A 21,788-nucleotide genomic window follows, 5' to 3' on the forward strand; every position below is an offset into this window, starting at 1 on the left:
TTTACAGAAGTTATTTGTTCAGGATTCTCAGCTGGTGAGAAGATTTGGGATTTGAACTCAGATCCTGGTGTGAATGCTGCCCGATGCTGTAGCACAGTCCTTGTCCCCGTGTATACACCTCTTCATTCCACAGTTCCTCTTACCGTGGTTGCACAATCTCACACACAGACTCCGGAACATTTGCACACCCAGTCCCTCATACAATCAGACCCTTGCACCATCACTCTCGTACACAGGCTCACACCCACCCACAGCCACACCCTGTTTTCAGCACACAGGTGATTACATGCTCACACTTGTGCACTCACACACTCGGGCTCCCCAGCCTGGCTGGCCTGGACACCTGGCAGGTGTGTCGGTGTCCAGGCAGGGTGGGCTGGCCCCCGGGAGAGAGGTTCAGGAAACTCCTGTAAGCAGCTGAGCCACTGGCTTCTCTGACAGCCGTCCATGTTGTGGACGGCAGCGTGGCCCCATCTGCTCTGTCCACTCTGCCAGCCGGCCAGTGGGCACCCAGCTCAGGGCCAGGCCTGGGAAGCTTCTGGAATGAAGGGAGGGTGGGTGAGGTTCCTGTCCCTGGGTGTCTGGGGGCTGGCTGGGAGCTGTCTGGTTTGACCCAGGCCAAGCTCTGGTCAGCCTAGGCAGGCGGTCATGGTCAGGGACCACAGTAACCACCGCCCCTCAAGACTGACCTGGCCAATGACCCAGTGCCTTCACAGCCCTGCAAGACCAAGCTGGGGGTCAGGGCAGAGAGAGCAGGGCCCCCTGGCTCTGCCCTTCCCCCTCCTCTTCTCAGCTGTCATTTCCCGAGTACTTGTGGTGTCGGGCGCTTGAGATACCATGGGGAGCAGACCTGCTGCCTCTGCAGAACCACCGTGTCAGGTGGGGGACAGGCAGCAAACAGACAAAGGGATGGGTTTCCAATGTAAGGTGTCAGGTGGTGATAAGTGCTCTGAAGAAAAATAAGTCAGGATAAAGGGGATATGGAGTGATGAGAGGGTAGTCAGGGGAGGCCTCTCAGGGGAGGCGCCATTTAACCAGACACCAGGAGGAGAGGTGGGATGAGCCACGTGACTATCTGGAAGAAGAGCATCCAGGCAGGGGTGAGGTGAGGTTGGGGTGGGGGAGTAGGCAGCAGTACAAAGGTCCTAAGGTGGAGCATACTTCGCAGATTTGAAGAACAGCAAAGAGGCAGGCACTGAATGGGATCTGCCCCCATCCCTGTGATCTTCCCGTCACAGGCATCCCAACTTCTCACCCTTCCAGCAGCCTTGGGACAAGGTAGAACCAGGCTCAGTGTTCCTATTTCACAGATGAGGAACACTGAGATCCAGAGACCACAGGAGTATGGTGCAGACCCAGAACTAGGACCCAGGGCTCCCACCTATGTCCCCGCCACCAACTGGCCTCGGTGCCCTTGTTGTGCAGCAGTGGCACTGGCTCTGTGGCTTTGTGGGAGCCTTTGAGAAACCTGGCCCTTGGGCTCTGGAGGAGGAGGTGCCTTTTAAGCAGGCCGGCCACAAAGGGGCTCTGGAGGCCCGTTCACAGCCTGCGAATCCAGAAACCTAGGTCCCAGCCAGTAATCGCCTCCTTTCAAAGGCACAGCCAGCGTCCTCTGCCGCAGTTGTGCGAGGGAAGCTACTGTCCCCGTCCGTCCAGGGAAGAAGGACAGGTGGCACTTCAGGGCAGCTAGCCCGGCCTGTGCCACCTCAGCAGATAGGCTCATCGCCCACGGCAGATGGCCGCCATCGCCCTCCTTCCTCGCCTGCCCCATGGTCATCAGCCCAATTGTCCCGTGGCTCATCTCTCCCCAGCCCCAGACAGCAGGGGGCATCCTGCATCCAGCCCGAGCCCATTCTAATGGTGCTGGGAGTGCCCTCTCCCCTCACTGGGCCTCACACTCCCCGTCTGTACAATGAGGGGGTTGGACTGGGCCACTCCGAGCACCTTCCAGCTCTAGCCGTCCACAGCGGGATGTTTCCAAGGAAGAGTTACTCTGTCGAGCAGGGTTTCTCAGTCTCCCCCTCCTGACATTTGGGGCTGGATCAGTCTTGTAGCGGGCTGTCCTGTGCACTGTAGGATGTTTAGCAGCATCTAGATGCCACTAGATGCCAGTAGCACCTCCCTCCCCAGTTGCGACAACCAAAAATTTCTCCAGACATTGCCAAATGTCCCCCAGCAGGGAGAGGGTGGTGGCAAAATCGCCCCTGGAAGAGAACCACTGCTCTGGAAGCAGCTTGTTTGCCAGCGACAGACTGAGGGAACAGCCTCCTGAGGCCAGTGAGCTCGGAGCTGGGATCAGGCCCCTGGTTCCGTTCCAGCCCTCGAAGTCCAGCAGCCTTGTGCGGGGCACACGAAGCCCAGCCCCCTTGGGGTGCCAGTTGTCACCTGAGGCCAATGTGTCGTCCCTCACGGACAGGGATAGGGTCTCTTCGGAGCCTCTGTTTCCTTGTTGTGAGCAGTGGAGTGTTAGCAAGGCCTCCTTGGAAGGATGCGATGGGACCACAGCTTTGTAATGATGTTGAGCACATGAGGCACCCTGTGCACAGAGGGTGAGTGTGGTGGGCTTGGGGCCACAGCTGTGTAAGGATGTGGGGCACATGAAGGACCCCATGCACAGAGGGTAAGTGTGGTGGGCTTGGGGCCACAGCTCTGTAAGGATGTTGAGCACACGAGGACCCTGTGCACAGAGAGTGAGTGTAGTGGGCTTGGAAGGGTGCTGTGTGCTCTGAGGTCCTTCCATTCTGCTCTCCAAGATCCTTCGTTCCTTCACCAAATGATGACTGGGCCCCTGCGGTGGGCCAGGCGTTGTGCAAGCCCAGGGTGGGCTATTCAAAGAGAGATGTGGGCCCGGCCCTGGAGGTGCTTGTGCTGCAGCTGGTGGGGAGAGAGGCAGGAAAGAAATAAACAAGTAAATAAACAGGATCATGGCAGAGGATGGCACGTCCCATGGACAAAGTCAGACAGAGTGGGGTGAAGGGGGCTCAGACGGCCAGGGAAGGCTCTGAGGAGTGCTTGAGGTACCATCTGATGGGAGATGGGAGCCACCTGGGAGGGCAACTCTGGCAGAGGGGCCTGCAAAGAAGGCCCAGAGGGTGTGGAGGATTAGGGGACATGAAGGGGGTCTCCGAGAGGTCAGACAGTCCAGTCGGCAGGAGCCAGGTCACGGAGGGCCAGTTGATGGGTCAGGAGTTTGGTCTTTAGTCTGAGAGCAGCAGGGGGCCACATGAGTGTGTGGAAAAGAGAGGCATTTTAAGGTCCCTGCGGCTGTGCAGGGAATGGGCAGTCAGAATAGAAGCTGGGAACCCTCCAGGAAGGCTGGGGAGACAGGGCTGGCCCAGTGGTTCTCCTCCTTCATCTGTGACTGCCAGGTCCTGGGGCTTCTAAGCTGTGCAACTTTGGTGATGTTACTCAACTTCTCTGACTCTCCTTTTTCTTATGAGTAATACAGGAATCACATTAATTCCCTTACAGAGTTAATGTGAGGATTAAATTAAGTAAGCATCTAGGACCAATGCGGGAACATATGAGCACTTAACAAATAAGAATATTTAAAAATAAAGTAAATAAAAATCAAAATCAAATCGAATGACAAAGGAAGACAGGCAGAGCATTTTCATAGGATGTCTAGCTGTTTGAGGCATAGAATCATTAGCTGCCATGGGAAACAGGAAGTCAAAATGTGGCATTTCTTTAGAACCAAATGTTTGAGCTTGCTCAAACATTGCTGTTTTGAGGGTGAGATCGTCACATTACTCTTTGGTTTTAATGACTTCATTAGTGTTTCTTACAATAATCATTGTGTCTGAAGCTCTCCCCTATGGGTTTATCCATGGAAGAATGCAGAGTACCTACTACTTCATTAACATGGAGGTCTTCAGATTTGTCTGGAATATAGCCTACTGAACACTGATACCTAAGATTGAAGGTACATTTCTGTAAGAAGAATTTCTTACAATTGTAATAATTTAAGGACACCATCTTCAACACTTTAACTGTGTACAGGCAAAATTACTGAAGCCCCAAAATATGCAACAGCTTGGAGTTTAATTGTGACTGGAAAACTATCCTTTGGAAAGTGTATGTGAATAGAAATATTTATGAGTTGGCATGGAGAGCTGGCACAGTACATTTGCTATGGAATAATTTTAACTGTTACCTTGTTTTACAAACTGGATTTTATCTGATACCTTTACGGGAGGGTTGAACAAGTCTATACATTCACTCTACATGCTTAGGTTACTGGTTTGGTTTCAATTCCAGACATGCTTGAGAAAGTTTTAATAAACTTCTTAACTGAAAATGATCAAAATGAAACAACTAGAAACATTTCCCATTTAAGAGCAACATGATATTTCACATGCTCTACTGTTTGATATATCATCAATTTTGCACCAGATTTTGGCAAAGGAAAGGATCCTGCATCAAGAATTTTTATTTTTTGGACTACAAACAAACAAAAATCCAAAAGTAAACAAAGACCAAACCAAAGAAGGAGACATTAAGCAATAAAAAGCAGAACCATGACTTGCGTGTTAAGTGGAAAAAGAAACCATACGATAAGTTTGCTGCTCATTCTGATTTAATCAAAGTCTGTCAAAACAGAGTGGTCTTTCTCACAAAAGATTCAAAATCCCTAAGTTTATTCTCAAATACAAAAATAGCTACACTTGGGAAATATTATTAATGCTATGTGACCACATCTGAATGCATACCTCAAAAATATTAAATTTTAGGGATGTATCTAATGGAAATATCATGGGTCTACCAAATCTATATATACAAAGATGTTCGTACAATATTATTAAAATAGAAAAAATATTTAAATGTCTAAATTTGTCCAGAGTAAGGAACTGATTAATGAGAAGCATTCACAGTGGATTGTTAGCAGCCATTGAAAAACAATGCTGTAGGAAAATATAATGACATAGGGGAAATGGGCGTTTGATCTTAAGTGAAAAAAATAAATAATATGGTCTTATTTTTGTTTAAAAAATTGTGTTTATGCACCAGAGACCTGCTTTTTAGTTCTATTCACCAATGGTTTTCTCCATGTGACATAGACTTATACTAGTTTATTTACTTTGAAATTAAATGTATTTTACAATTTCTGGCAATGTATAATTTATTATCTCTGTGATAGGAAAGTATTTATTATAATAACGACAAAGTAAAAAAACTATATAAGAAGTGACAACTATCTTTTTACAAATAAGTATACTACTTTCTAGTGACATTTCTCCTTCCAAACTCATGTCAGAGTGTTCAGGTGTGTCCAACTGAGACAAGTCACCAGAAGAGCCAAGTCAGAAATCAAGGAGGAAACCTGAACAAAGACCAAAAGTAAGTTAAGAACTAGAGAACCAGAGCAAAGTCAGAATCCAGGGAACCCAGAGAAGGTTACACAGGTCATCCCAGTGATCAAAGGGCTGGAAGCTGAAACCCAAGAGGTAGAAGGCAATTGTTTCTTGCCCAACTCCACCTTCCACGTTAAACATTTTGTCTCTTTCTCTGTCTGTCTCTGTCTCTCTGTCTCTGTCTCTCTCTCTCCCCCCCTCCCCCCCTCAGACTTTAAGAGTTCTAGGTGGGCCCTAATTTTCTTCAAATTATATTAGGAAAGGCAACTTTAAAATGAATACTTTAAACTCTAGAGGAAATCAATGGCCTAAATCTAAATTCTAAACTCCAAAGTAAAACTTCAGTCTCTGATTCCAGAGTGGCTGGGTATGCACATTATGATGAGAAGACGAGGCTGTGCACTGCTAGGGGATGCCCCTGCCAGTGTGCCCCTCAAACTATAAAGAATCTTCCAATATCACTACTCACTTTACATCTTTATCTCCAGGTTAAGATAATCTCAATTCAATTAAGTTTTCCTCATAGGCTGACAAGTGGTTTTGTTTTTGTTACTCACCTCTAAATTTCTCCCGTGTTTCTGAAAATAAGATGCCTAAAATCAACCGTTAGCATTAATACATTCAGTATCACAAGGATTCTATTCCAAGTACTTCTATGATAATTAATTTCAGGTTATGAAGAAGCAAGTTGTGTTATAGTTACAAAGATAAAGTAGAACATGTAAATCAGATGATAATTTCAACTAATAATAATAACTGTTATTTAGATAAGTTTGTGACAGTAATGACATAGTGTTACTTCATTACACCTATGATAAAAATATGACTCAAGGGTTGGCACTTCAAGCAGAAGTATTCCAGCTGGCTTCCCAGATACTCTCAGCTTTCCAGAGAGTCCCATCATCTCCTAATGGGAAAGGGCTGCTTCTTCAAGCTTCTTACTCCTGGAACTAAGGCTCTTTCCCTGTACTTCTTATGGGATCTCTTTCACAGCTCGTCTGAATAGAGCTAAGCAAAGCAGCTACTCAGAGTGCAGAAGCCACTTCTCTCCATGTGTGGAGATCTCAGGGTCCAAAATACATTTCATGTAAGTACGTGCTGGCTACTCAATTTATCTTGGCACAGGTTAACATATAAATCCCAGATTTACAGCCATCTCCAATTCTACTTCCTAGTTCACTCCATATGACAATGAGCACTTTATATACCCTGGTGCTTAACCACACACCTAATGAGCCAATCTGACTGATTTCAAAGAGTCCACTAGGTGGCAGAGGCGTTTACAAGGAAATAAAGGTGAACAACGTCCAAGTCTCCTTAAATAGTTCAGCAAGCAGAAAATGAAAGAGAACCTAATTAGAGGAATATATGGCATTTATAAATTACACAATACATATGTGTTAAACTGTGAAACCACACATAGACAAACAGAAGTTCCAATTTTAAACAAGACATAAAAGTCCACCACAAATAGCAACAGCTACCTGGTTCAGCCAGCAATGCTTATTTTAAATAATCTTTTAAATAAAATTTGCCTTTTTAAAAAAATTCTTAAAGGAGATTGAACTTTAAAGGAAATCCCGGATTACTGGTGTTCCATTGACACAAGTAAATTATTTCCAGTCTATACACTCACAAGCTCTGGGTCTCTTCCCATTGTCTATCATCTGCTGTCTGCTGCATGTCAAATCCTATTATTTAATCAGAGCTAATTTACAGTCGGCCCTCAATATCCATGGTTCCACATCCGCAGATTCAACCAACAGCCGATTGAAAGGCCTACGATGGCTGGGTCTGTACTAAACAAGTACAGATTCTTTTTCTTCTCATTATACCATAACAACACTAACAACCATTTACATCACATTTACATGGAATTAGGATTATAAGTAATCTAGAGATGATTTAAAGTATACAGGAGGATGTCCACAGGTTATATGCAAATACTGTGCCATTTTATATAAGAGACTTGAGCATCCACAGATTGGGGGGTGGTTGGGGGCAGGTGATCCTGGAATCAATCCCCCCCGGATACCGAGGGACTACTGTATCTCTTTTAGCCATGCAGCTCAACTCTGGAGTTGACTGTTGGTCACAGTTTTCAGGAAGCTATCTCTCTGTTCTGTTTCTGCAGACTTTGTTTAAGCTACCTGAGAAATGATCCTCTTGGCTTGACAATAACATTATTTCTACAGGTGTCCTATGTGATAAAAAGAAATAAGGCCTGGTAGAAAGAAACAGAGATTTTTAAGCCAAAGATCTAGATTTCAGCCCTAATTTTGCCAGTTATTAACTTCCTGATCCTGGACAGGTTTTCTAACATCTATAAGCCTAAGTTTCTTTGTTAGTAAAATGGAGGAAATAGCTAAACTCGCAGGATCATTGTGAGAATCAAATGACAATATGTGGAAATCATTTAAAGTATTATACAAATGTAAACTATTAAATATATATGGACAAATGTAAACATATAGTATCACCATTTAATATTAACAGATCAAATCTGAAAGAAACATAGGGCTGAAAGATATCAATATTATGAACCTAGAAAGACTAAGAGTGCAAGTTCTTCAGGGCCTAACCTTTAAGTTTCTAGTGGACAAAAACTTGCCTTAGTAGAAGGCCATGACTGTGACAAGGGTGCAAAGATTCACCTGCTGAGGAGATTTTAAGAACCTCGGCAGGCCAACATGAGAGAACAGATGATTCGTATCTTCTTCTTCAGAAGTCAAAATTACTTATTAATAGAATGTGTGCTTTGACTGTTTCCCTTGATACAAATGCAGTAACATATTCTCTAGAACTTCAGATCTAATTACTTTGCTTTGGATTCATGTCATCTTAATTGAATCCTAGAAAATGCCTGCTTAATTTGTTCATTCTCCAGTGCACGTCTTTTATTTTTAAATCTACACACTAAACTCAGAGTATATTTGAAGTTATTTTAAATTTTTCATGCAATATCTTCATGTAAAATATATTTTTTAATACAAAAAAGTTAGGGTATTCTAAAACCTTGCTACTCAAAGTGTAGCCCATGGTCCAGCAGCACCAGCATCAATTTGGAGCTTGTTAGAAATGCATAATCTCAGGCTCCACCCTCTACCCACTGATCAGAATCTGTATTTTCATAAGACTCCCAGGTGATCTGTATACACTTCAAAGTTTGAGAAGCACTGGTCTTGATCATCTAATATTTAAGTTTAGATCAATTGTTATGTCATTTGATTTATCCAACAATACTGACTTTCTCTATAGTTCCATTAGAGATTATGAGGGTTCTTCCTTCAGCATTTATATCTTTCTTTCAACCTCCAGGGAACATACCATAAGAGGCTATCAGTGCTTGAGCCCCCACTGCCTCATCAAGCTTCTGTTCTCTCCCTCGTTTTCAGTTTCCTCCTTCTCAGGCGATGTTTCAGAAGTGCTGCAATACTTGAGGCTGACATTAACAGGCTGAATGTGCACTGCGTAGAGTCCCAGTTGGGCACTCATTTGACTACAGCATTGCTCAAAATATTAAATATGGAGATGTTAGAAAGATTATTAGCCAGGAAGATGTTGAAGAGGCAGATAAAAGCTGAAAATATTCATAGCTTCACTGAGATTAGCCTAAGGCAACATGGAACCTTCTCTTTCTCAATCTTCTTAATTATATAATCTGTTTATGAAATTCGTAATTCTGTGTAACCTGCCATTATGAGGAAATAATAGTAAACATATCCAGAGTGGCTGGGGCTTTGCTTATGGAGGTAAAGACGTAAACTCCATTCAATAAGAAGAAGGATGAAATAAGGAGAGTGAGGAGAAATAGGGTTCCATACAACAGAGTAGTGGTTATTCAGAGGACACAGGAGGGCACAGAATAGGAGCCGGAGGTTTCAACACTCAGAAGGTGTGGGGTGGCCAAAGGTAAGGAAATAGTCACAGAGAAAGGGGCAAGATTGAGCCCTGAAGCCCTGCCTCCAGAGAGATATGAGGAATCAACTCTTTTCTTAGCACAGAAAGTAGGACTTTCAAGGTTTCCTGCTACATGAGATGAGAGTACCAGTAACAGGTATGTATCATACTTTGACTTTAGAAATAAAACAATATTCAAGTGATGATTTTTTAAAACATTCTGAGCAGAACAATACTCAGAAACACATTGTCAAAAACATAACATTTAAGATATCATGACAACCAAAATATCACAATATTATTAAAGCTCCACAGTTGGACTTCAAAATATTTTGCCAAGGGCAATTACAAAGCTGCTTGGATTCTGGAGCTTTCTATTGCAGAACATATTGGGTCCTTTAAATTGCAGCTTAGTATAAACAGATGGAGGGAATGACTAAGGATGACTATACAATGCCTAATTATAAACTTACTATAATTAAGAGAACTCATAAGCCTTACAAAGAATTCTACTGCTTGAAGCCATATATTACAGTGTAAACTCAAGTAGAAATTATTTTACTTTGAAGAAGTTATTTCAGTCTTCTGTGCCTCTTTTACCCCTATTTGTCTAACACTGATTACTAACCCTCACTTTACCTGATTTAGTTCATAGGAGCTAATGACACAATGGTCCCATTTTCTGACTACAGTCTGACGAGGATTTTTTCCCTAACCTTTTAAAATCTTGCCAAGGCATAAAAATTAAACATACTCATCAATACGTGTAAGAAATTTTCTTTATGGAAAAACATAAAATTCCATGAAATAAAAGCTAGGAAAAACTGAGATAGTTAATCACAGATAACCTTATCTTTGAAGTCAAATAATTGATTCGTAACTGACTAAAACTGTTTTATATCATTAGGTGCAAGACTCTAATTTAAATGCAAGGCTTTTATATTATATCAGGAAAAAAAAATCAAGATTTTTGAGTACTCAGAGAGTACGGCATGTTTAAGGTGTTCCACTTATTTATTCCTTAAAATTATAATTGTGTATGAAGGAATTTGATTAGCACATTCACACAACTGATTTCTTACTAGAAGGAAGAAACTGGTACTAAATAAAACCCCTCCTTTTCCCCAGCCCAGAGATGAAGAGGCAGCTCTCCAGGACCGCTTGCTTTCACTCCTGACAGGAAGGCAGGGCTCAGGGAATCCATTTCCTGTAGCTACTGTCAGCAGCCTCCACAGCCATAATGGAAGTCTCTTGCCCCTTCTTGCTTTCTGATGTCCTAAAGAATCATAGATACATTTTCTCATTATTTTAAAATACAAACATAAAATACACAGATTAGAGAGAAGGGAATATGGCTCTTTCATGGCCAGAAACATATATTTGTTTTTGCTTACGTCTTAATTTGAAGGCACATTTTATCTTTTTGTTCTGAAATAATTTCAAACTTAATAGAAATTTTGCAAGAATTATACAAAGTACTCTTGTATCCTTCACCCAGATTCAATAGTTACCTCTTTGCCATATTTGCCTCATCTCTTTCTCACTTTATATTCACGTGTATGTGTATGAATATGTAAAAAAAAATTTCCAGAACCATTTGAGAGTAAATCACAGACATTATCCTTCATTACACCTTTAATACTTCAGTGTGTATCACTTGAGAAAAAGACATCTCTTACAAAGCTCCAGTACAATGAACAATTTTGGGAAATTGAACATTGGTGCTCTTACCAAATCCAGAGTCCATATTCAAATTTCACCAATTATTCAGGCATATCAACTCTTAACAAAGTATCAACGTAAATATGTAACTAACTCATTCAACAAACATAATAGAATGTCTTCTGAAACTGGCAAACGGTTAGCCATTGACGATTAAGTAGCTGGTAACTAAAGTTGTTTTCCCTTTTGCAATTACTGATTATAGCGTTTAGTTGTTCCCCCGCCCATTGTTAACTGTGTTGTGTAGGCAATATGCTATCTGACTCCCACTAGGTTCCTACAGATAACATCTCCCTGGAGCCTGGGTCACCATGGTAATGGGTGTTTGAGCTGTTTTTCAGGAATTAGAACCCCTTGTACACTTCAGATCAGTTGAGACCACCAACCCATAAACTGGGCCCATGCAGATGTGTGAGAAGTGATCATTCGACATCAAGAGGCCAAAAACTCCACCCTCAGATCATGCTAATGCTGCCATTTTGTGAACATGCGTCCTATGAAGAGGCATGGAGTCTGACTACGCTTGTACAGATCATCAATTACCTCACCTTTCCTCACCTCCAATCATCTGTCTCCACATTTCAGACCAACCTGCTTCCATACCCCATAAACATCCAAGTCCCCATTTTCAGGGAAGTGGATTTCAGACTCATTCTCTCATTTCCTGACTTGGCTTCCTTGTGATTAAACCCTCTCTCTGCAGCAATCTCATCTCGGTGTTTGGCTTTCCCAGTGACAGACGAAAAGGATCCTGGTTGGATGACAATTTGGCAAGCCAGCCAGAGGTAAGTCCAGACAGACCTTTTTGTCTGAGATTCATCATCCCCTTGCCAGTGTGGAGACCCTGTGGATGAGTCCAGCAGCTGCCAGGACCATTTCTCCTGGGACCGTTCCAGGATTTTTTTCTTGGCTGGGCGCTGCCGACTCCTTGGCACATAATCTCACTTTGTGGTAGAGAGAGAGTTTCTTGTCTGGAAGACATCTTTTTGGTGAGTAAACTTCAGTATAAGTGACAGGGTTCTTATTCCTTTTTCCTTTCGATCTGACTTCCATAAAGGAAGCCTTCGTCTGGCAGTGGATGCCCTCCTTGACTTCCAAAAAAGGAAGCTTTGGTTTGGACTTCATAGTGAGGGTCATGGTTTTGGGGACGCCCAATATTAAGGAAGAATTAGGGGATCCACTCACAGAAGTTCTCTTGGCTTGGTTTGGTTTTGAGATCTGCTTCTAGCTGCAGCATAAGTATACTTTTGACCGGTCACGTCTAAATTCCGAAACAATGGGTAATGTTAATTCAATTCCCATCTGCAGCCCGCTAGGCTGCCTTCTTCAAAATTCAGCAACTTTCAGTTATGAGTCCATGAAAAAGAAAAAGACGGCGTTTTTCTGTAACACCACTGTGGCCACAATATTCTTTAGACTCCAGAGAAAAATGGCCTGAAAATGGATCCTTAAATTATAGTAAAATCTTGCAAATTAGAACTATTTGGTAAATGGGAAGAGAAATGAGATGCAACACTGTATGTTCAGTCTTTTATGTTGTTATACCAGAATAAGCCTATACAGAGGAGATGTAAGATTTTGATTTAACAGGAGGGACAGACTTTTTGAAAACCTGTTTTGTTTGATTTTAGTGATTCTGATGAAAAGGAAGATGATTTACTGGTAATTCAGTCAAATACTCCAGCTGCTCTTCCTCCATCCCCATATTGTGGTGCTGTCACTCCGCCCCCGCCACCACCTGAGCCACAACCCCAGGCTCAGGCTCCCCCAGTCTCCAAGGGTCAAGATATAGGATTGTTCTCCTCCTCTAATACCCACCAGGGTACTCAATTTGGCCAGGGAGCTGTCCAAACCGAGGTGGGGAAATATCTGTTAAGGCAAGTCTCTATTGGAGGTACAGATGCTGCGACTGGGCAGCCAATGGGACTAATTTGGGTCCATTATCCCTTTTCAACTTCAGACTTGTTTAATGGGAAGAATAACATGCCTACATATAGAGAGGACCCAAAAAGAATGGAAAATCTTTTTTCACCAATTTTTGCTATGCATAACCTGACTTGGGCAGATATACAAAACCTATTAAACACGCTCCTCACTTCTGAGATGCACCAGATGGTTTTAGAAAAATCTATGGAGGAAGCAAATCTGCTACACACAGAAACTCCAGGCAACCCTGTGAGGGCTGAGCAGTGTAGCAGTGGCAACAACGGACCCCAGTTGGAATGTAAATGCAGTGGACAGAGCCAGACTTGAACATTACTGGGACTGAGTTTTAGCAGGGCTTTGAAAAGGAGTCCCAAAGCAAAGGAGCCTAAATAAAGTATAGGAGGTAAAGCAAAAGCCTAATGAAGACCCTATGGAATTATTAGAAAGAATTTTTGAGGCATAAAGGCAACATAGATATAGATCAAGAGGCACTAGAGAATTTAAAATGGTAAATATGACATTTATTAACCAGAGTGCCCCAGATATTCACAAAAAACTGCAAAAATTGGAAGGGGTCCTAGGGATGCAGATGTCACAATTAGTTGAGATTGCCTTCAAAGATTTCAATAACAGAGACCAGGTTCAAGAAAGAAAGGAGCAACGGAGGATGAAACAACAAGCCACTCGGCTAGCAGCTGCACTGACTCAAGGACTGTCCCGTGCTCTGCCACAAGGAAGAACTGAACCTAAGTTAGGTGGTCCTGGGCCCCTAGCTTCAATTAACAATGGACACCCTACTGTGGGACACCGCCAATGTGCCTACTGTAACAAGGAGGGCCATCGAAAAAAGGAATGCCCCACTGGCCCCGTGGCCGAGTGGTTAAGTTCGCGCGCTCCGCTGCAGGCGGCCCAGTGTTTCGTTGGTTCGAATCCTGGGCGCGGACATGGCACTGCTCATCAGACCACGCTGAGGCAGCGTCCCACATACTGCAACTAGAAGAACCCACAACGAAGAATATACAACTATGTACCGGGGGGCTTTGGGGAGAAAAAGGAAAAAATAAAAAATCTTTAAAAAAAAAAAAAAAAAAAAAAAAAGGAATGCCCCAGCCTAAATGAAACTCTTGAAGAGGATGGGCAACAGGCAGTGCTCCAAATGCCTCAGGTCACTGATACTGATCAAGAATGACGGGGGCCAGGAGCCCCCTCCGACCTCACTGACTTTGTCACAATTTCCCACACAGAGCGCTGGGTAACTATGACAGTGGGAAACAGACTTTTGGACTTTCTGATTGATATGGGGACTACTTTGAATGTTCAGCTTTCTAAACTCTCTGAAAACACAATGCTAGTGACAGGGGTGTCAGGAGAAAGCTTGAAAGTCATTTCTCCAACCTCTAGACTTCCAAGTGGGAAAAAGGTACTCAAAACATACTTTCTTGTACATGCCTGACTGTCCCGTTCCATTGTTGGGACAAGATTTGCTGACCCAAGTAAACACTAGGGTGAGCTTTGCCTCTGGATGAATGGACATTAAGGTACCACCTGAACAGGCTTGTGCCCTCCAAGCTGAAAAGCCTCCAATAGAGATTCCAGAAGAAATCTTACAAGAGGTAAGACTGGACATATGGGCAGACAGGAGGCCAGGACGGACAAAGACAGCAGTGCCTATACATGCTAAAATTTGTCCCAAGTCGAAAATTCCAAATTTGAGGCAGTACCCACTAAAGGAACATGCTAGGCAAGGTATTCAACCTCTGTTGACTGCCTTTCTCAAATATGACCTCATTCACCCTTGCCAGTCCCCATATAACACCCCTTTTTTATCAGTTCAAAAGCCTGGCACACAGGCATATTGCTTTGTGTAAGTCTTAAGGGTAATTAACTAAATCGTGGAAGATATCCATCCAGTGGTGCCCAACTCTTATACCTTGCTTACCACCTTGTCTGGAGATTTCAGTTGGTTTACAGTTCTGGACCTCAAAGATGCATTTTTTTGCATACCCTTGAGTCCTGACTCTCAGGAGCTACTTGCTTTTGAACAGCAGGATCCTGAGACTAGAGCCAAACAGTAGTATTGTTGGACAGTCCTCCCTCAGGGCTTTAAAAACACTCCCACTACCTCTGGAGAAATCTTAGCCAGAGATTTGAGAGGTCTCTAATTAAAAGAAGGAGGTCTTCTCCAATTTGTGCATGAGATCCTGACCACTAGTAAGACCAAATAGACCTCAGACCAGAACATGATTCTGAGTCTAAATTTCTTAGTTGAGTGAGACTTACAAGGTCTCCAAGAAAAAGGCCGAGATTTCACAGCTGTCGGTTAAATATCTGGGTTTTGAACTGTCACAGAAGCACAGAAGCCTGCTCCCTGACAGGAGAGAAGCACTGACTAGGGTAGCAGTGCCCACTACCAGCAGAAAATTGTGAAGCTCCCTGGGCCTGGCAGGATTCTGCCATATCTGGATCCCTAACTTTGGACTGATAGCCAAGCCCCTCTGTGAAGCTTCAAGGGTGGAGACAATGAAGCCTTTAACTGGACTGGAGATTGCCATACAGCCTTCCAAACCATTAAAGAGAAGCTGCTCACTGCACCTGCTCTAGGCCTCCCTGACATTATGAAGCCGTTTGATCTCTTTGCTCATGAGGCAAGGAGTTAGCCTCAGGGTACTAACCCAGAATTTGGGCAACATGAGAAGGCCTGTTGCCTATTTCTTGAAACAGTTGGACTTGGTGACTAAAGTATGGCCTGTCTGCCTGAGAGGGGTAGCAGCCACTTGTGACTTGTTACGGGAGGCAGAAAAGTTTACTTTGGGTCAGCCCACCCTTGTGCACACTGCTCACTGTGTACCTCTTCTTCTGGAACAAAAGGGAGGATACTGGCTCACCTCTGGGAGGCTAGGCAAGTATTAGGCCATACTACTCGACAGTCCTAACATCACTCTGAAAGCAGTCTTGACCTTAAATCCAGCCACTCTACTTCCCCCTAGTACTGAAGAACCTGTACATGATTGTATTCAGATAACTGAACAAATTTATTCCAGCTGTCCTGATCTGACACACCTGTCATTGGAAAACCAAGCCCTTGACACGTTCACAGATGGGAGCGGCTTCATGGAACAAGGACAACACAGAGCTGCATATGTGGTGGTAACCCATCAAAAGACTCTGGAAGCAGAAATCCTGCCACCAGTTACCTCCATTCAAAAAGTAGAACTTATAGCCCTGACAAGAGCCCTCCATCTAGGTAAGGATAAGAGAGTAACCATTTTTACTAATTCCAAGTTTGTTTTTTCAATGGTGCATGCCCATAGAGCCATCTAATAAGAAAGAGGATTATCGACTGCAGGGAAAAAGGAGATTAAATAGGCTAAGGAAATCTTAGACTTACTAGAAGCTGTCCTGGAACCAAAAGCAGTGGCCATTGTCCACTGTCCAGGACATCAGAAATCAGACTAACTGCCCAAGGGAACAACTGGGCAGATCAGGGTGTGAAGCTACCAGCCAGAACAAAAGCACATAGGTCCCTAATAATGGCCCTGATTCCTAAAGTGGGTTTAACAAAATGCTACCCCAAATACTCTCCTGAAGACTTAGAAAGGGCCAAGGAATGGGGATTTAACTGGGGTCCTGCCTATTCTCAGAATGTAGACTACCGGTACCCCAAAGAAGGGTGGATTTATAATACGCAAGGAATAATCCTCGTCCCTGAACATTTTATGGAAGATGTAATAATACATCAGAGTACCCACAATGGGAGGGATGCCACCCTCAAATGGATTCAGAAATTCATTATGTGACCAAATATGCAAAGGACCATTCAAAAGGTGGTTCAAAAATGTATGATGTACCAAAAATAACCCAAAATGGGACCCCCACCACCATTAAAGCAGGTCAATCCAGAGGCACCGGAAGTGGGGAAGATTGGCAGATTGACTTCACAATGATGCCAAGAGCCACTGAGAATTTCAGGTACTTCCTGGTATTCATGGACACATTTACTGGCTGGGTAGAGGCCTTTCCCTGCCAATCTGAAAAGCCTCCTGAAGTGGTCAAAGCCTTATTAAAAGAGAGAATTCCTAGATTTGGGTTACCTATGTCTATTCAGTGTGACAGTGGACCGCTTTCCTAGCAAGGATTATATAGGAGGTATCTGGTGCCCTGAATATTCGCTGGAATCTACGTGTTTCTTGGCAGCTGCGGTCTACTGGCAACACAGAAAAGATTAATCACACCCTTAAAAAGACTTTAGCTAAGAGACTAATTTAACTTGGTACAAGGCCTTGCCAGTTGCCCTGCTCCAGGTGAAGGTAGCCCGCAGAAGCAAGCTCCAATTGAGCCCCTATGAAATGTTGTATGGCAGACCATTCCTATATTTTAAATATATGGCTTGGGGGATTGGGAGGGAACTTGGATTAAAGAAGTAGACACTGTGAGGTATGTACAGTCTTTGGGAGCTACTCTAACTGCTATACATAAGTTTGCCTCTAGCAGGTTAATGTAGCCCACAGATGTTCCTCTGCATCACCTGTGTCCTGGAGACTGGGTCTTATAAAAGTCTTGGAGAAATAAGCATCTGGAGGACCAACTCCAGCCCCACTGGACTGGGCCCTATGAAGTGCTACTGGTAATCCACTCCTCAATAAACTGAAAGGAATTAAGCTGTGGATCCACCATACATGAGTCAAGCCGGTTCCATGAGAATCATCATATACATATACGGGAAATGGGAATCACACCCTGGAAGAACATCATAGCCAAGATCATCCTGACCTGGGCTGGTTCATACTTCAGACACTGACTACTAGTCCTCACTACCTGACTCTTATTCTTGTGAACCTCTAATTGACCTAAAGTTACTATTCAGGAAAAGGAAGAAGTCACAAGAGACGATGTCCATAGCCAACCAGGGTTCTTATGTCCTAGCCACACTTGTTTTGATAATTGCTCTCTTTGTGATACTTTTCTACTTCTTACAGACCAGCTGTGCATTCGCCGGCACACTACAATGACTGAACCATTTTCTTTGCAAGTGTCAGATAAGTAACCCCACAGCCTATTGCTAATCTTTTAGAACTACGCCTCTAACAATTATGGTCTCATGAAGATATGGCTTCATCTTTTCCCTGATCAATTATTTCATCCTTGTTTATTGTTGGAAGGATAATTCACTTGTGAGAATCTCCCAATCCCTGGTAAAAGCTGGGAACCTTACTGAATGCTGGATATGTCATCAGAAAGTTTACTCAGTACATGAACATCAGGACTCTTTAGTCATCCCTGTAACAAACTTTACTGGCATATCAAGGATTAACTGTAATTATTCGGGCCCACCAACAAACAAGTTATAGAGTGAGGCTGCTGCATCCTCACTCCCCATACCCTGCAGGTATATATCCACAGTGACAGCTTCTTTTACAAGGCTAAAAAATCCTTCAAATGTCATGAATGAATTCAAGTCTTTCCATAATTTCAAAGGAAAGTTTCCCTGAGTGGTCTAAAGAAGTAACAGCCTTATAGCTAAATAACACAAAAGTTCAAATACTTACACCAGACAGGATGTGCCCCACCTGACTATATTTTTGTTTCTGGGTTTCATCATCAGTGTTGGGCCTAAAATTTCCTGCCTACTTGGCTCATACAGGGGTACTGTCCTTTGGGTTACCTAACTACACTTATATCTATATATAGATATAGCTCCAGAGAGGCCCAGCATTGGACCATTTCTTTTAAACTTTTTTCTAGAACTAAGAGGTCCATGTTAGGTGATGATACCAGTTACTTGCCTGGCTTCCAAGAGGGTGGTGCCGGATATTTCTTTGGGCAAACTTTGTTGCCTTGGGGTGTTGCAGCCCATGAGCACATGATAAGGAATCTTTCTCTCACCTTGGGGATACTCGCCAATGAAATGGCACAGGCAATAGCAGGCCAACAGAGAGCATTAGATTTGTTGGCAAGGGTTGTCCTGGACAATTGGATAGCTTTAGACTACATCCTAGGTGAACAAGGAGGAGTTTGTGCAATAGCTAACTCATCATGTTGTATGTACATCAACACCTCAGCAGAGGTTGAGACTCACATAGAGAAAATCAGACAAGCTACCTGGCTACAGCAGGTATCCCTAGAGGTACCAGGTCCAGACTGGTTTTCAGGACTGTCTTCTTAGATTCTCCAAGGGATTAGGCCTATTTTTCCGGAACTGTTAGAATGTGGGTTGTCTATACTTCTTGTCATTCTGGTCAGATACTTGATGGTAAAATGTTCCTTTAGATAAAAATCATTCCATTCACAACAACATGGATGGACCTTGAGGGTATTATGTTAAGTGAAATAAGCCAGATAGAGAAAGACAATCTCTATATGACTCCACTCATATGTGGAAGTTAAACACGTGGATAAAGAGAACAGATTAGTGGTTACCAGGGGAAAGGGGGGTTGGGAGGTGGGCACAAAGGGTGAACTGGTGCACCTACAATATGACTGACAAATAATGTACAACTGAAATTTCACAAGGTTGTAAACTATCACAATCTCAATAAAAAGTAAAAAAAAAATGCGCCTTTAGACGTTGTTTCAGAACTGTTGAGCAAGGTACAAAAATTCTAATAATGCAAAATGTCAACCTGAAGCCAGGAAAAAGAGAATATTTCCAGATGAGTGCTAAACAGTTTCATTGCTCTAACCCAAATCCATGCCCCAATTCAGCAAGAAGTAGCTAGATCAGTCATTGCCCTGAATCCCTCAAGAATGAGGAATGACCAAAGAATAGGGGGGATTGAAACTGGCAAACAGTTAGCCATTAATGATTAAGTAGCTAGTAGCTAAAGTTTTTTTTTTCCTTTCGGAATTACTGATTATAGTGTTTAGTTGTTCCCATGCCCATTGTAAACTGTACTGCTTAGGCAATATGCTATCTGACTCCCACTAGGTTCCCATAGATAACATCTCCCTGGAGCCTGGGTCACCATGGTAATGGGTGTTTGAGCTGTTTTTCAGAAATTAGAACCCCTTGTACACTTCAGGTCAGTTGAGACCACCAACCCATAAACTGGGCCCATGCAGATGTGTAAGAAGTGACAATTTGACATGAAGAGCCTAAAAACTCCACCTTCAGATCATGCTAACACTACCATTTTGTGAACATGCGTCCTATGAAGAGGCATGGAGTCTGACTGCGCTTGTGCAGATCATCAATTACCTCACCTCTCCTCACCTCCAATCATCTATCTCCACATTTCAGACCACCTTGTCTCCCTACTCCATAAATATCCCTGAGTCCCCATTTTCAGGGAGGCAGATTTGAGATTCATTCCCCTGTTTCCTCACTTGACTGCCTTGTGATTAAACCCTCTCTCTAGGGCAATCTCATCATCTCACTGTTTGGATTTCTGAGCAATGGGCAAAAACGAACCTGGTTTGGTAACATTCTGCTGTGTATACAGGAACAAAAACCTTCCTGAACCATGGTAACACAGCTTAGCTACCTACTAGAAATGGGAAACTAGGAGAATATGCAAATAACAGATGGAATTAATATTTAATGAACTCTTTTACTATATGATAATCATGGAAGAAAAGTGGAAAGGTCCTTTTTTTTCTCTTGGAACCTCACTGAATGAATCCAAATATATTGAGAGTCTGTACCATTCTGATCTCACAGATTCATAAAGGTATTTCACCTATTGCCATTTCCCAAAGTATAACAGTGTGAAGATCTGCCAGTAGTGTAGCAAAGGCTAAAGAACAAGTGATTTCTCAAAGTTTGAGTACAGTACTTGGGAGAAAAGATCTTTGTCCTAAAGATTTCTTAGGGTTTAACTTAAAACCTAGCCTTCATACCATGACAGTTTACAATGAAATCACCAATGAGCAAGAAATGGGATTAACCTCAGTCAATAGGGAATTACTAGGAGCAGTCTACTTGAAAAACTACAATTTTCTTTGCATAGCTGTACAGATTGTTCAGGAAACCTTGGAAGATGTCACAAGAGATAAAAGTAGTAATGTTAAGGTTGATCCCAGGACAACTGTACAAAACGGAGATGTCATGGCCACTTCTCTGAATAGAAGACTAGTGAAGCAGGAAATTCCAGCAGCTTTCAGTAAAAGACAGTCAATATTTGACACTGTAAATGCATAAATACTACATTTGATAAATACTCTCAATGAAGGTAGAGCATTCTAGTCAAACAAAAATAATACTAGAATAAAATTTAACCTAACACACAGTACTACTGAGAGGTGCATAGGCCTCTATGGGCCAAATATGAGTGGGAATCTCAGTCCTCTTACTTTTCCTGGATAAAATCTTTCCTTTCTAGTTAAACTTTCAGAATTTCAGCCACCAAAGTATCATCTTTCTTCATATATGCAATGGAATCTCAAATGTTAAGAAAGAAAAATAATTGAGTCTGTAACTGCTGACTGTATCACAATTGTATTGTACAATATGTACATTGTATAGCTTAATATCACACTCTATGTACAATGAGCTCCCAAATATTTCCAAGAAAAAAGTAATTAAAGAATATACTCCCAGCAGATATTTACATCTGTCCGTGGAATTTTCACTGTTACTGCTACTGTATGTTAATATTGTATATATTTTAAAACTTTTCTACAAATTCAAAATCTAAAAGATAAATTTTTAAAGAAAGATATGTCATACCCTCCCCTAAAAAAAGATTATGTGAGTATTTCAGCCAGTCTTTAATTTTATGATATGTCTTTCTTACCTATTTCTGACTCAACTTAAGCAATTATGCCTAAAGTTTTAGCTGTTCTTCAGAGACCACTTTTAAAATGTACTAGTTAGGAATTACGCAAACAATATTTATACTCATTTAAATCCCATCTATGTGGATAAGTAAAGAAGTCTATTTATTTTGT

General features: G+C 42.6%; 2 protein-coding genes across 4 annotated transcripts in view; one reads left to right on the forward strand and one right to left on the reverse strand.

The window, feature by feature from the left end:
• Nucleotides 1-21,788, forward strand: part of LOC139082823 (uncharacterized) — a 54,733-nt gene that overhangs the window by 23,132 nt on the left and 9,813 nt on the right. The window lies entirely within an intron of this gene.
• LOC139082822 (uncharacterized) overlaps nucleotides 10,016-21,788 on the reverse strand; it is a 45,204-nt gene continuing 33,431 nt past the window's right edge. For all 3 annotated transcript variants that reach the window (XR_011539086.1, XR_011539085.1, XM_070615884.1), the window contains one exon: nucleotides 10,016-10,530. Coding sequence is in view for 1 of the 3 variants with exons in the window: in XM_070615884.1 (XP_070471985.1) it covers nucleotides 10,474-10,530 (57 nt within the window). In the remaining 2 variants the exon portion in view is untranslated. The remainder of the gene's footprint in view (nucleotides 10,531-21,788) is intronic.

The sequence above is a fragment of the Equus przewalskii genome, chromosome 4 (genome assembly GCF_037783145.1).
Source record: "Equus przewalskii isolate Varuska chromosome 4, EquPr2, whole genome shotgun sequence".
Taxonomy (NCBI): domain Eukaryota; kingdom Metazoa; phylum Chordata; class Mammalia; order Perissodactyla; family Equidae; genus Equus; species Equus przewalskii.